The 15,617-nt window shown below is 36.0% G+C and overlaps 1 protein-coding gene and 1 pseudogene across 1 annotated transcript; one reads left to right on the top strand and one right to left on the bottom strand.

The window, feature by feature from the left end:
* The first annotated feature begins 2,684 nt into the window (after nt 1-2,684).
* LOC115999710 lies at nt 2,685-6,042 on the top strand (annotated as a pseudogene).
* A 201-nt stretch (nt 6,043-6,243) lies between these two features.
* LOC115999709 (protein HLB1) lies at nt 6,244-12,307 on the bottom strand. Its single transcript, XM_031239597.1, has 14 exons — nt 11,722-12,307; nt 10,986-11,102; nt 10,490-10,559; nt 10,045-10,158; nt 9,797-9,880; nt 9,389-9,439; nt 9,022-9,051; nt 8,801-8,863; nt 8,604-8,669; nt 8,316-8,444; nt 8,000-8,035; nt 7,378-7,497; nt 6,840-7,019; nt 6,244-6,676 (listed from the first exon to the last, which is right to left on the bottom strand). The coding sequence occupies exons 1-14, from the start codon at nt 12,186-12,188 to the stop codon at nt 6,566-6,568; spliced, it is 1,638 nt and encodes a 545-aa protein (XP_031095457.1). The 5' UTR covers nt 12,189-12,307; the 3' UTR covers nt 6,244-6,565.
* Between the last annotated feature and the right edge of the window lie 3,310 nt (nt 12,308-15,617).

Here is a 15,617-nt window from a genome sequence, read left to right as displayed (position 1 = left end):
AGTTTTGGTTGAAGGATCTATCTTTACTTTGTGCATTCACTCTTTATTGAAAAGGAAGAACCCTCACCACTCAATCAAGAACTTTCACCATGGATGTGTATGCATTCCAAGGAGGATATTATGATTATCGATCTTATGGGCCCAATCAACATGAGGATATAGAGGTCCTTGTACAAATCAAGTAACACCTCCTAAGCATTACTATGATACTCAATCGCAATATTTTTATCCACCACAATCCCACCCCCAAAATTCATACTCTCAATACACTCCAAACTATCAAAATTCTTACCCACCACAGTCGTACCAGGACTCACCTTACCATTTCCAAAACCCCCACTATGCTTCATGTGATCAATACCCTCAATATTCACAAGACTACAATTCATCTCAACATCCTTCTCCACCACAAGATTACTCTCCAAATCCATATCCATCACTCATTCATTACACACCATACCCCCAAGACACTCAACCGACATATGATAATCACACTCATTAACCAAGTGTTGGGATGCCAGGTATGGATTAGATGAGGAGACATTAGCATTAGCTAGGTATTTGTCACTATTGTACCCGATGATGACATTAAGGATGAGGGTTATCCCATGAGACCAAGTGAGAAAGAATATGTCAATAATCAATGGAAACCTCAAGAGCCATCCTATCAAGAACCTCAACAAGAATGCCAACCATTTGACCAAGATCCCGAGATGAAGTTTATGATGGCCAACATGCTTATGCAAATGAATGAGCTACAAGTTCAACTAGACAACATGATGGCTCAAAGATAAGGTTTGGCAACTCAAGAACCCGTTCAAGAATCTTCTTCGAATGGGGAGGTTCTACAAGAGTTGCTCTTGCCAAATAAAGGTCATGTGGTTGAAGAAAATAAAAAACAAGAATTATAGCGGGAAGACCGATCTCGAAGAAAATGTTAAATCTTACTATGACAACCTGTTAATGATGGGAGTGTCTGACACGGTGATGTGCAGAGCATTTTACTCCACATTGATCGGAAGGCTCGGTACCTGTCCACTGACACCCTATAAATACCATATTTATTGTTGGAAAGAGGACTTTTGACTATTTTCCCTTTATAGCTAGTAGCTCGGCAACCTCTGACTCACTGTCATGTTGATCAAGCTACACATATAAACAACAGTGTTGCAAAAATCCCGCCTAGGCGCCGATTAATCCCCGCCTAACATATCACCTTAATGGTGGTCTAGGCGGCTGGCCGGCTAGGCGTCCGCCTAGTTCGCCTAAGTACTGCCTAGGCTTTCTAGGCGCCGACTAGACCTCCTAGGCACCGACTAGTCGACCGATTAACTATTGTTCTTTTTTTTTAATGGGTTATTTCACTCAAAATAATATCGTTTTGAGCGAAATAACCCTAAATTGTACAAACTCTAGGTATTTTTTAGGTTAATATTTAATATTTTAGTATTAACTATTAAACTATTATATACTTTATAATTATTAGTCTTTAAAAATTAAGAATACTTAAACAAATGTTTAAAAAATAAAAAAATATAATAAAAAATACACTGGCGTCGATTAGTCCCTGCCTAGATGCTAGGCGCTCCCCGAGCGCTTAGCGATTTTTTCAACCATGATAAACAATATTGACCTTTCCGACCAGAGATCAAAACCGAACCGGACTAAGACTATTTTATTCCATAACAACACTCGTTGGATCGATCAATAATAATGTACCAGATTTCAATACCTCGGAGTATTTATCACTATATATATGCACGCAGAAGAATACAAAATTTTATCGGCCAGTGTACTATTTTACCTTAAAAATATTTTAATGTGTTGTCACGCTAATCAATAATATCAGAATTTAGTACTAGTTGAGTTTAGAACCAATCAACTCTGGTTCCTTGGGAGAATCTTCGGATTGATAATTAGTTATGTCTTGAAGCTATATATTATATCTTGCTATTCTACTGTACTTGCACGTTGCATCTGCATAGCACTTTAAGATACATGAAATTATTAATATTTTAGATTATTGTTTAAGATTCATCTTCAAAAGTCGTTCTCGATTCTGGGATTAGATCGAAAAGTAAACCAAGACATGACCCATATGAACCTCAAACAATTGGTCGCTATACACTGCTAAAGTTGTGCTCTGTATTATTAAACTGATGATCACACAATTATTATCCCCACACTCATATTTTAGTCATATTCAAATCTCGATACCACGACTTTAAGATATGAAGTTTCGTTGATATTCAATTCTCGTTTCCTTATAATATACAAAAATATTCTCTTTACTCATTCTTATATATCACTACATTAATTCCATTTAATGTATCTAGTTCAATTAACGGACTTAACTGAAATTATTTTTAATTCTATTTTTCATAATCTTAAGTTTAGTATTAGTATATAAAATTTAAATATTTAAAAATTACCTTAAAAGTACTATTATAAAAAAAAATTAAAGGAATAAGGGTGAAATAAGCTACACACATCATACAATTAGACTACTGAACTCTCAAAAAAATTGTTTTAAGCGAACACTAATAAGAAAAATGGGACAGCTATATATAAACTTCATTCATATCTGGTAGGATATACCATACCTATGCTATAAGCCTATAACATCTAATTTTCTTGATTGTTTTTAAAACATATATAGGGTTAAATTGTAGTGGGCGAGAATGATGCAGATAATGCCAGCAGAATCCGTGGGTGATGAGAGGGAGAAGAAAGAAGCGTTGGGCATTTACGAGGAAGGTGGTGAGGAGAAGGAAGAAGAAGAAGTAGCGGCGGCGGCGCGTGTGGCGCCATGGAGGAGGCAGATAACGGTACGAGGATTGATAGTAAGCAGCATAATAGGGTGCATTTATAGCGTAATAGGCATGAAGCTGTGCCTGACCACCGGGATTACTCCCAATTTCAACGTTTCGGCGGCCCTTCTGGGCTTCATTCTGGTGCGAACATGGAGCAAGGTGGCGCAGAAGCTGGGGATCAAATCCGCGCCTTTCACGCGCCAAGAAAACACCATCATCCAAACCTGCGCCGTCGCGTGTTACAGCATTGCAGTCGGAGGTAGATAGCTCATTAACGTCAATTCAATTTATATATATATATATAGAAATCTACTCAAAGTGTGGACGCGTCTCACACCAGTCAATGTTATAAAATGCACCACTCAATGTTAGAAAACGCACCACATGAAAATACACAAAAACACTAAAAAATACACCAAACACCCAAAATAATGCACCATAACTACCATGTCCCTATTGTGCATTTCCAAACACTGTGTGGTGTATATTTCCATACTTAGTGATGTGTTTTTTGGTGATGTGTACCTGCATATTTGTGTAGTGCATTTTCTAACACTAAGTGGTGTATATCTGTATACATAGTGGTGAGGCCGCACTGTTCACACGTTAAGACGCGTCCACACTTGAACTCAACCCTATATATATATATATATATATATATATATATATATATATATATATATATATATATACAAATGTGTTTTTGTTTTTGGGGATCAGGTGGACTAGGATCTTACTTGTTGGGGATGAACAAGAAAGCATACGAGCAAACGGGAGTGGATGCAGTTGGGAATTCGCCCAGTAGTTATAAAGATCCTGCGATGGGTTGGTTGACTGCCTATCTTCTTGTTGTTTGTTTCATTGGGATTTTTGTATTGGTTCCGCTCAGTAAGGTAGGTATATATATGCAATTATGCATGCATGCATGCAGGCATCAAAAGTCTTTCTAATTTACAAGCTAAGATATTATATATGATAACGATGAAGAAGTAATTAAGTTCCATTTGAATTGGTTGGTTGATAGATCTTGATAATCGACTACAAGTTGACCTTTCCCACTGGAATGGCAACTGCAGTTCTCATTAATGGGTTTCACACCAAGAATGATAAGATGGCCAGGTGATTATTATTATTATTATATTTGTTAATCGTAATTTTTTAATCAGGTTTCAAGCAAGCATATATATATATAGAGAGAGAGAGAGTTTTGAAATTTGATATGGTTTTGAATTAATTTGCAGAAAACAAGTGAAGGGTTTTGTGAAGTTCATGTCGTATAGTTTCTTGTGGGCATTCTTTCAGTGGTTCTTCACTGGAAAAGCCGTCGACTGTGGGTTTTCACATTTTCCTACTTTTGGATTGCAAGCCTGGAAGAAAACGTACGTATGATATATTGATGCATGTTTCATTCTTAGTATCTATTACAACACATTTTCTAGCTCTTATATATAAATATATGAATTAAATTGCAATGATATATGCAACCATTTCAAAGGAAAACATAAATATACAATTCCGGGTGGTCTGCAGGTTCTACTTTGATTTTAGTACGACGTACGTGGGAACAGGGATGATATGCCCTCATATAGTGAATGTGTCCATGCTTCTTGGAGCTGTGCTTTCATGGGGAGTGATGTGGCCTCTTATGGAGAAGCGTAAGGGAGATTGGTTTCCTGCTAATTTACCAGAAACTAGTATGAAAAGCCTAAATGGCTACAAGGTCCTCTCTCACTTGCAAACCTACTTCTTTATATTAACAACTACGTTACACAAGCCTGCTAAGGTTTCAATATATATATATATATATATATATATATATATATATACATATGCTTATTTGTGGGCAGGTATTTATCTCCATCGCCCTCCTCCTAGGTGATGGTCTTTACAATTTTACCAAGATACTGTGTTTTACTTTATTTAGTATTCAAGGAAGATTCAAAAACAGAAGACGAGTTTCAGGTAATTTCTAGTTTTTAAGTCTTTTATTATTTTGTTCAAGGATATAATTGAACTTCAATTGAAGGCCCCACCTATCCCTGCCTTTGATCCACAAAGGTAAATTGTGGGATATGCTTATAGCCTACCGTTTTTTCAAAATGTACACAACACATGTGCCCACAACCAGGCCAATTCCATACCAATGAAGCAGAGTTGTCAATTTTTTTTATTTTTTATTTTTGTATTGCTCAACTAGTTGAGATTGTTGAGCTATGTCCCGCAAATGTTTTTTTTTAGTTTGTTTTTTGGTGTGTTTAGTCTCACCATACCACTAAGTTTATACATTATTGTTTTTGTTGCAGGTAGGGTTGAGCAGAACAAAAGCCATGATGATCTAATGAAAGATGAAATCTTCGTTAGAGAAGGCATTCCAATGTGGGTGGGAGTTATTGGGTACATAGTCCTCACCATCATAGCCGTGGGGGTGATTCCCATGATCTTTCACCAGGTGAAATGGTACTGGGTAATCCTAATCTACGCACTCACCCCCACTTTAGCATTCTGCAACGCTTATGGGGCTGGCTTGACTGACATGAACATGGCATACAACTACGGCAAAGTTGGACTTTTCGTGATGGCTGCGCTGGCCGGCAAAGAAAACGGCGTGGTCGCCGGCCTAGCTGGCTGTGGCATAGTCAAGTCTGTGCTCAATGTTTCCGTTAACCTGATGCTAGATTTCAAAACAGGCCATCTCACTCTCACCTCCTCTAGAGCCATGTTTCTCAGCCAGGCCATTGGCACTATCATAGGCTGTGTGGTTGCGCCGCTGAGCTTCTTCTTGTTCTACAATGCCTTTGATGTGGGCAACCCTAATGGAGAATACAAGGCCCCCTTTGCCCTAGTATACAGAAACCTGGCTAGTGTGAGTATTGAAGGCTTTTCGGTTCTGCCCCACCACTGCTTGCAGATGTGCTATGGGTTTTTCGGGTTGGCGGTGATGATGAACTTGGTGAAAGACGTTTGCCCAAAGAGAATACGGAAATGGATACCAGTGCCGATGGCAATGGCAGTGCCATTCATAATTGGAGGGAACTTGGGGATAGATATGTGTGTTGGGAGTGTGATTGTGTATGTGTGGCATAAGCTGAAGTCAAAGCAGGCAGAGTTGATGGTTGCAGCAGTTGCTTCTGGGATGATCTGTGGTGAGGGTCTCTGGATTCTGCCTGCTTCAATTCTGGCTTTGGCTAAAGTCTACCCTCCTATTTGCATGAAATTCCTGCCTTCTTAAATAACTAAACCCTAACCCCCTCCTGGCCCTGGGGGTACGGTTTCTCTCAGCTCAGGAAGTAAACTAGCTTACTTAGTATTTTTGGGAAGGACAAGGACTAGATGCAATTATATTAATATTATATATTGTAGATCAACAATTGATCATGACCAATTCAATAACATAATGGGTATCACAGAAAGTGACAATGAATACATGCAATTCAATAAAACAAGTTTACTATCTTCCATCTAAACACAATTTTTCATTTTCCCACATCCTGAATATATATATGCCCTAAAAATTCCAACAAACCAAGGACTAAGGTAGAGAAAATTCTAAAATAAAATTAAACACGTACAGTTCAAGAATCATGTATTGATAAAGTCAAAACATTTGGACATGAACTCAAGGTGTAATTCTAAAAACTACATCCATAGACGGAAATAGGAATAAGTATCAACGGGCATATAATGTACATGTGTACATGAGCAGCAGACAATCGGGGTTTCATCAATTCAGGCTAGTCCTCCCCAAGACAAAATTACCCAGTTATTATACCTGCCAAAACTTCACTCTTGCCCCGTGCATAAATTGTGTAAGTTAAGCGAATAGCATCAAGCCACCAGTCCAAGCATTCCCATGAATCAGCAATCTGAGATTCAAATGACATCATTATCATAAAATGTACAAGAAAACACAATGAAAAATGATGTTTTTCATTTAAGATTTTAGAAGATTGAGTTTGGCATTATAAATTAGCTAGGAAAAGTATAAAATGCTTGCATAAGGATGGGAAAAATATATATATATATTACCATGTAGATGGGTCCATGAATTGTATTAATGCAAAGGCCTGCCCCAGGCGGTAATGTCAGATCAGCACATGCAGACACAGACACAATATCCGGCACATCAACTTTGATTGCTTGTCTACTAGGACTTGTGCTATCTCCAGAATTTGAAGAGAGGCTTCGTCTTTGCTCAACTTTACTAAGCTGTTCAAAACAACAAGGATTCAGGACAGAATAAAATATGGAACTCCTGAAAGAATGCAGCTAAGGGCAGATACTGTACTAACAGATTAAAAATTGCACTTTGAATTGATTGAGATAGACATGTTTTGTGATGGGAACAGAACAATTATGTTTTCCTAAAAGCTTGGATGACCAAAGATGACTAGTACAAGCACATTTAACAACTAAGAGAGCATGGCTCTGTGGCTTTCAAAAAAGTGGGGCTTGCATCTCTGAAGTACTGACTTGATAAGCAATAATCAAGCTTGTAGCCCTGTACTCATTGAGATATCTCACATTTACTACAATAAATAATAATTGAAGATGGACACTTCATTACCTGGTGTAGTCCTTCCTGGTTCAGAACAAATTGAGAACGCTTCCAATCACTATGTGGTGCAAGTGGATTTCCAGCAGGTGGGGCAGAAAGATATCCAACCTTCAGATAGGGTAGAGGCAGCTGGAAATACATGGATGACCCAGTTAGAACGTTGTGATGAATGATTCCACTGTCTAGACATTCACTATAAGTTTATCCAAATTTAATAAATCAAACTCTACCCTGTCGTCAGTAATCAGAATTAACCAATGATAGAATGTCTCTAAATAAATTAGCTCTACATATTTATGTTTATTATTATTATGAAATGGAGAGGACAAAAAAATAATAGGGGACTCTGTTGAGTTTGGCGGACTTTGATTGCCTCACACATTGAATCTGAAGTTTCAACCTAAAGAATCCATTACTGACGGGAAAAAAAATCCAGGTGAAGAAGATTTTTTTAAAAAATATATGAAAAAATGAAACAACTTTTGATTGTCAATTTTCCTATTATTTGGGAAAACTGAAAGACCCAGCTGAAAACCATGAAATAGAAGTGTGGTTTATCTCTGCTAGAGTTCTCAGCCATTTCAATCACCACAATGTAATTAATCAGCATCTGAGCATTTAAAACACATACCATTGAACGGACGAGTTTCAGAGCACTTGTGTAAACCTGCAAAACAAATCAGTAAAGGTTCACTCATGGTACACTAAATTGGTGTACAAACTTAACAATATTCTCGCACCCCTAATTAATTACAGAAGATGTGAGAACAGAAATGTAGTTACACACTTCTTTTTGCATTTATCATATCATTAGTATAATCAGAAACCAAAATCATATCCTTGGTCATATTTGGCAGCAATAACATTAGGGCAAATTTGTTCATAGTGAAAACAAACAGGAATGTGCAGTATGCTTTCCATGTCTAATTTAAGAGGTGATACATTACCGAGTAATTTGGTTTGAGTGCATGTGCAGCAGCAATATATATTGCAGACTGACTGTACAACTCATTTGGGGAAACATCTTTAGAATTTATGGCTCCCCCTGTTCTTGACAAGTCCTCTGCTAACCCATACTGAGACAGGTGGGCCAAAAAGATGTAATCAGTAATAAATCAACTTCTTTTTTACTAAATAATTCTATTTTCTTATATTAGTTTCTTGAGATGAAAGAGGCAACTGGGCAAGAAAATAAATAAAGCTCTACAGAAGAACAATTGAAGTAGGAAACTAACCAGAACAGTCCCTAGGTTGTAAATTGCCCGATGGAAATCAAACTGCAGTTGAATCGCAGCCCGGAACTGCATTCAACACTGATGGTGTCATTTCCAAAAAGGCAAAAACAAATGAATATTCAATATAGCCTAATTCTAGAATGGCTTCACAGCTTATACTTTGCAATGGTCCTCTCTATTTGAATAAATATATGTACCTTACTGATTGCAGTTTTAACAATTGTTTGCTTTTCTCGAGCAGGGACAATTGCACTAAGTTCCTTCACAAGAAAAATATAAAACATATGGTAAGATTCAAAGTTACAGATGGAGCCAAGAAAACAATAATTATGAAATAACAGCACAGCTGCATGAATTCACTCTTCAAACAGAGTAAACAAATATTAAAGAATATTAAGCAATGACTAAGTAGGGATACCTGCAGAGCCAGTCCCCAGTTATTGAGTGCCTGGATTAAAAATTTAAGTAAGAGAAGGGAAATACTTTGAAATAAAAATTAAAAGGCAGCATTAGCCAGCTAAAAAGGCTTGCATGATGACTCAGATCAAGAGATGTTCAGAAACTATCAAAAATATAGTTGCACCAGAATAAATGAGACAACAATTTTGCAAGCTATAAAAAGGAAAGTAACAAAGAACTGACAACAAAAAAGATACAAGGGCATGGGAAATTATGATATAAAGATGAGGTAGGCCGTGGGTAGATAGAACCTACAAATAGAATTTGGAAAGCAAAAAAAAAAAAAGTGTTTTAACATGGGTAAGTTGGGCTGAGTTAGAGGTTACCTGAGGACTGTTCCAATTTAGCTGAACGGCTTTTTCATAGTTTTTAGTTGCCTGAAAATTGCAAGGGCAAGGGTTAAAAATAGCTGGAAAACATTTGAACAAAGGTTATAAAATAGAGTTAAAGATTTTCTGATGATTAAAATTAATCATAATGTAAACCGGGAACAAAACAAAGGCAGAAAGAAGAGTAACAAGGTTTGCACCACAAGTTGGTCACTCCTTACTGTTGAAAAAGTTTGCATATAAAATTAACTAGTAAAGAACTGAGTCAAAGTGAAAAATCTCGTTATCATAGTGTATATAAATTTTTTAAGGAATACATTTGACTCATATGTGGATAAAAGGAGGAAGATATTTGATAAATGACTAAGCATACAGCATGGTTCCATTATAGAGCTAAAAATTTACCTGTTTCCAAAGTTCTTCAGCTTCTTTTGTACGACCCCGCATTTTTGCTCTATCTGAGATGGCTATAGCCCAATTATAATAAGCCTGCACTCTCAATGAACACATTTCAGGTATACATTATGATTACACCTCAAACTCTAACAGCAATCATCTACATATTGAATTGTGAACTTTCTGGAGTGAGTTAATGTAGTAGTTATAAAAAAATGGCATTCCAAATGAAGGTCTATATGCTTAGTATTGCTTACATCATTTAGTGTAGGGCAAAGCCGAGTTGCCTCCTCATATTTTTTACATGCCTCTTCAAGCAAAGCATCTTTTGAAGGTGTACCAGAATCTGGACCAACATTGTCAGCACTTTCCTGCAGGAGGAAAAAAAAAAAGCAGCATGTATAATGTAGGAGCAAACAATTGTTGAATAAGAGTATTCAAGCATTAATTATGCATCATTGGAATTCAAATTCAAGTTATCAAGAAGTTGAAAAAAGTGTGCTTCAATAAGATGCTTCTCCAAACATTTAGACAACTAGTCAACATCATTTGTTTTGCATAAAAATTATATGGTTTAGAGACAAATTAATTCAATTTACAGAATCACTGCTTTGTTAGTGAAAGTCTAAAGCAGGGAGGTAAAAAAAGAAAAATGTCAGGAAGAGAAGCTTAAGGATAAAACCTAAATGAAAATAACTATACCTGAAGAACTAGTGCCCAGTTGTAGAGTGCATCGTAATCTTCTGGATTTCGCTCTAACGCACTAGCATACCTGCACCAAAGTCAGAAGATGTGTTCATAAAATATTCTATTTCCAATGATTCAAATTTCAAGAAACAGATGCAGAAATCCTCTAACTAGCCAATACGAGAAAGACACAAAAGCACCAATATAAAGAAAAGGAATTTCATTGAAATGCATTGACAAATAATATATTCATAGTATATCTGTTTAGCATCAATGGAAAAACCTTTAGGTTTGGTGTAGAGCTTAGGCAGTAGCAAAATGTAATTTCTTTTTGAATGATATTTATTTTAACCATAATGATATGGTAGACATCAGACTTGAAAGGAACTTGAGTTTAATGCACAGTATATTTGTGCTAAAACTTGTGTGGTTCTGAATTTCCAATGTCATAAACTTAAGACCTGACTATTTAAACCAGTAAAACTATCTGTACACCAGATGAGATGCTTACCTCCGGGCAGCATATGTAAGGATTCGTTGGCGAGACCGGCCCTCCTCATCAGCACCCGTGACATTGTTGATCAGCTCCAAGGCAGCATCAGTGTGATCTGTGCGATTGCTTTCCTGACTGTGATTGTTTTTGGGGGGACACAATGGAGGGGAATTCAAATGAAAAGAAAATTGAAGTGATAAGCTTCTGATTTTCAAATAAATATATAAAAATACACAGCACATTGGATTATTGGAAAACATAGAAGGGCTTTTTTTAAGGTCTAGTTACACAGTACAGGCTGCAACCAAGAAAAAATCTGCCAAACATGAAAAGAAGTAATGCACAATGTGGATCTAGCATTCTAATTTACTCATGTGGTTATTAGTAGTCTAGTACTTAGTTATTGGTAAAAACTGGCAGCAGTTTTGATTCAAAAATAGCTATAAACCCTTTCTATTCTGTGTCTTATTATCAAGTTAATAGAGATGGAAAACCTGGTTTCATCTTGTCCAACTAGGAATTAACTTAAACTCATTAAGAATGGCCAAAATTTTGCCAAAAGCATATCAAAAACACACGGTTTGTTCACCAGTAAACTAAAGCTACAAAATGTATTAGTAGCACTAAATGTTGAATGTCAAAGCACTTCAAAAGAGTGAGAATCTTTTTTTCTCAAATTCAATTTAGTTGATAAATCCTTCTACGGCCTTAATGCAGTTGATTTGGAAAGAGGTAAAGAGAGAGGAGCGAAAACCTGTGAGGGGTGCCAGCGTCGCGCGCTTCGGAATCTTCACCACCATTCTTCAATTCATTCAACAATTCTCTCATCGTGAAAGTTCGGTTACCTTCATCTCCTTTCCGAAATTTCGGATTGCCATCGACTACATTTGATTGGACAGTACGGTCTTCAGGGTCATCAGGCTTGGGATCTGAATGATTCGCTGGTTCATCCGATTGGATCAACGATTCGGAAGGCTCCATATTGGCTGGTTCATCTTCCCCGGAATGAATTTCATTGTCCTTCATCTCCGGCGGTTCCGGATCTTCCTCGCCAACTGGTGGAGGTTCCGTTGGTTGAATAGTAGCGTCGTCTGGATCGGGCTCCGTGGACGATGGTGCAGCCGGTTTCGAGTCAGCGGTCAGCGGTGGTGCTGGCGATTCTGCGGGGGCGGATTCCGGTGATCCATTTTGCGACTCAAGCTGTTGTGCGGTTGAAGACATGGCGATGAGGAAACTCCGGGATACAGTTACGCCGGTCCGAGGTGAAAGATAACGGCATATAACACAGAGTGCGCAGTGGTCAGGCTACTTCCAAAGGCAAATTTTACTGTAAACTGCGTGGATTAGGTAGAAAAATGACGTCTTTTAAATTTCTTTCTGTTAATAACCGGTAAATTTCCATGTAATAATTTTTTTTTCAGCTTCATTTTATACCTGTTATAATGTTTATTACAATACCATTAAAGTAACATTTAGATTTAAATAAATTTTCATTTTCATTTGATAATATACTTTCGTGAGATCTATTATTTAGTTTCATTTTATATTTCATTATAGTGTCATTAAAGTATTATTCTTATTCAATTACAATTTCATTTGATAATATATACCCATTTTAATTTAATTACAGGTACAACACAATTTTATTTGAACATATACTTTATGTGAAAGACTTGTTATTCAATTTTATTTTATACACAATGTAGTTTCATTACAACAACAATAAAATATCATTTTTAATCAACTACATTTTCATTTAACAATATACATTCAATATATGAGACCTATTATTCAGTTTCATTTTATACATATTGTAATTTCATTATAGCACCACTTAAGTATCATTCTAATCTAACTGCAGTTTCATTTGACAATATACACTTAATATATTGAATATTTATTCGGTTTCATTTTATATACACTATAATTTTGTAACATCATCATTGAAACAAAAAATTTTGGATGGGCTATATAACATAACAACTGTCATTTCTTTTCAATAAAAGAAATTGTCTTTTTGGACCATGGTCCATTGTATGATGATTGACTTCCCAAGTGATCCTAATTTTACTTGGGAAAAATGGCCAATTTCGCATTTACGCCACTTAATTACACTAAAACTATAATTAGGTCATCAATTTTTTTTTTAAAATACATTTGGTCTCTCAAATAACCCTATTTCGTACAATCTTATAAATTTTTCGTTTTTTATCAATTCCCAACCAGAGTTGAAAAATTGTTAGGCCTCATGTATTTTTTAATTTATTTATTTTTAAAAAATTTGTTTAAATTGTTTTTATTTTTTTTAAGACTTGATTATAAATTATTTAATACTTTAATAGTTCATACTAAAATATTAAATATTAACCTAAAAAACATTTAGGGTTAGAATGATTTAAGTTATTTCGCTCAAAACGACATCGTTTTGAAAAAACAATAATAAACAAAAAAACAAAAACAAAAACAAAACAAAACAAAACAAAAAAAAAAACTGGCCGACTAGGCGGCCTAGTTGACTAGCTGCCTAGACCACCGATTATGTTGATACGCTAGACCAATGGGCCGTCTAGCCTAATTGCGATTTTTGCAACAATGTTCCCAACTGGTTGTCATACCAGTTGTTATGCCATGGACCCGGGTCCATCTTGCAAGGTAGACCCGGGTCTATGTTCACAATCTCATAACTCTATGCTCATAATTTCATAATCCCGTGTTCACAATTTCATAACTCTATGCTCACAGTTTTATAACTTCATGTTCACAATTTCATAATTTCATGTTCACAATTTCCTATGTTCATAATTTCATAATTCTATGTTCACAATTTTATAACTCTATGTTCACAATTTCATAACTCTATGTTCAACAAATAACAGAGTTTTTGAATCTATATAACAAAATTGTGAATATAGAGTTCAAAAGTTGTGAATATAGAGTTCAAAAGTTGTGAATATTAAGTAATGTAATTTTGTATATTGAGATCTAAAATTGTGAATATAAAGTTCTAAAATTGTGAACATAGACTCGGGTTCACCTTGAAAGGTAGACCCGAGTCCATAGCATAATTTGTCGTTGTCATACCACATGGATGGATATTCGCATGTCATTTTTTATTTACTTTATTTAATTTTAAAAATTCAATTTATTTTATTTACGTATCATATGATATTTACTGAATTTGCTTGTTTTGTTAACTGTATTTACTTTACCTTTGTTTTTTTTTTTTTAAACTCAATTTACTTCATTTGAAAATGTCTGGACCCTAAATTTGTTTGAAGCTCTTGAAGTCTTGAAATCACAAGGCAGCATAGTTTGTCAATGCAGCAGCAAAATGTGTAGTATATTTCTGATTGTTGAGATTATTATAATTATTATGTGTTAGGCAGCAGTAAAATAAACAGTAGCAAAGTTAGGCAGTAAAGTTAACAGCAGCAAAGTTAGGCAGCAGAAATGTTAGGTAGCAGAAATGTTAGGCAGCAGTAAATAGTGCAGAATTTCAGGAAACTTGTCTATTTTCTCATGTATATATAGATGTATCAGCTAGCTAATGAAGATATAACACAGATTTGTTATTTCAGAACTCAGAAACATCTGTTTTCCATCATTTTTCAGTTCTGGTCAGTAAATACTAGCCTCTAATTTTCTGTGTTAAACCTCTATTTTGTCATGGTATCAGAGCCAAAATCCTGAGATAATCTTTGTGTCTTGTTCCTTGTCTTGCTCCAAGATCATAGTATTCTTGTTCTTGTACCACTTGTATCTTGCTATCATAGTTTCTTGGACCTATTCTCTTAGTTCTTGGTTCTGTTTTCTTGGATCTATTCTTGTTTTCTGATTGAATCATGTCTTTGGAAAGATCAGAAAATTTTTTTGTTCGATTTAATGGCAAAAATTATTCTGCCTGGGCATTCCCATTTGAGCTCTTTGTCAAGGGAAAGGAACTATGGAGTCATATCAGTGATTCTGCACCTGACAAAGAAAAGGAGAAGGAGAAATATGCAAAATGGGAGGTAAAGGATGCTCAGATTATGTCCTGGATTCTTGGAAGTGTGGAACCCTCCATACTTCTCAGTCTCAAGCCTTATAAGACCTCTAGAGGAATGTGGGATTACTTGAAGAACGTCTACAACCAAAGCAACTCAGCACGAAGGTTTCAATTGGAGCTTGAGTTGAGCCAACTCAGTCAAGGGAGTATGTCAATCCAAGAGTTTTATTCTTCATTTGAAACTCTTTGGACTGAATACACTGATATTGTGTATGCAAATGTTCCTTCTGAAGGACTAGTTGCTGTACAAAATATCCATGAAACCAGCAAGCGTGATCAGTTTTTAATGAAGTTAAGGGGGGAGTTTGAAACAATCGGTCTAACCTGATGAATAGACAGTTAGTTCCTTCAATGAATATTTGTGTAGGAGAGCTTCTCAGGGAAGAACAACGGCTCACTACACTGGCTGTCTTGGAGCAGAAAGCTCAAAATTCTGCTCCAATTCCTGTTGCCCAAAGGAGATCTAACGGAGGCAGAGATATGACTAATGTCCAGTGTTATAGTTGCAAGAATTTTGGTCACTTTGCCAATAATTGTACTAAAAAATTCTGCAATTATTGTAAGAAAGCAGGGCATATCATCAAAGAGTGTTCCATTCGGCCTCC

Source organism: Ipomoea triloba, chromosome 12, assembly GCF_003576645.1.
Source record: "Ipomoea triloba cultivar NCNSP0323 chromosome 12, ASM357664v1".
In the NCBI taxonomy this organism is placed as follows: domain Eukaryota; kingdom Viridiplantae; phylum Streptophyta; class Magnoliopsida; order Solanales; family Convolvulaceae; genus Ipomoea; species Ipomoea triloba.
The sequence above is the reverse complement of the archived record's forward strand: the minus strand, read 5'-3'. Positions and strand labels throughout refer to the sequence as shown.

Coding starts and splice junctions, on each gene's coding strand:
- LOC115999709 (XM_031239597.1), bottom strand. CDS start 12,188: ATGTCTTCAACCGCACAACAGCTTGAGTCGCAAAATGGATCACCGGAA. Junction 9,052..9,388: donor TAAATTGGAACAGTCCTCAG/GTAACCTCTAAC, acceptor TTTTTAATCCAG/GCACTCAATAACTGGGGACT. Junction 8,036..8,315: donor CACTCAAACCAAATTACTCG/GTAATGTATCAC, acceptor TTTGTTTTGCAG/GTTTACACAAGTGCTCTGAA.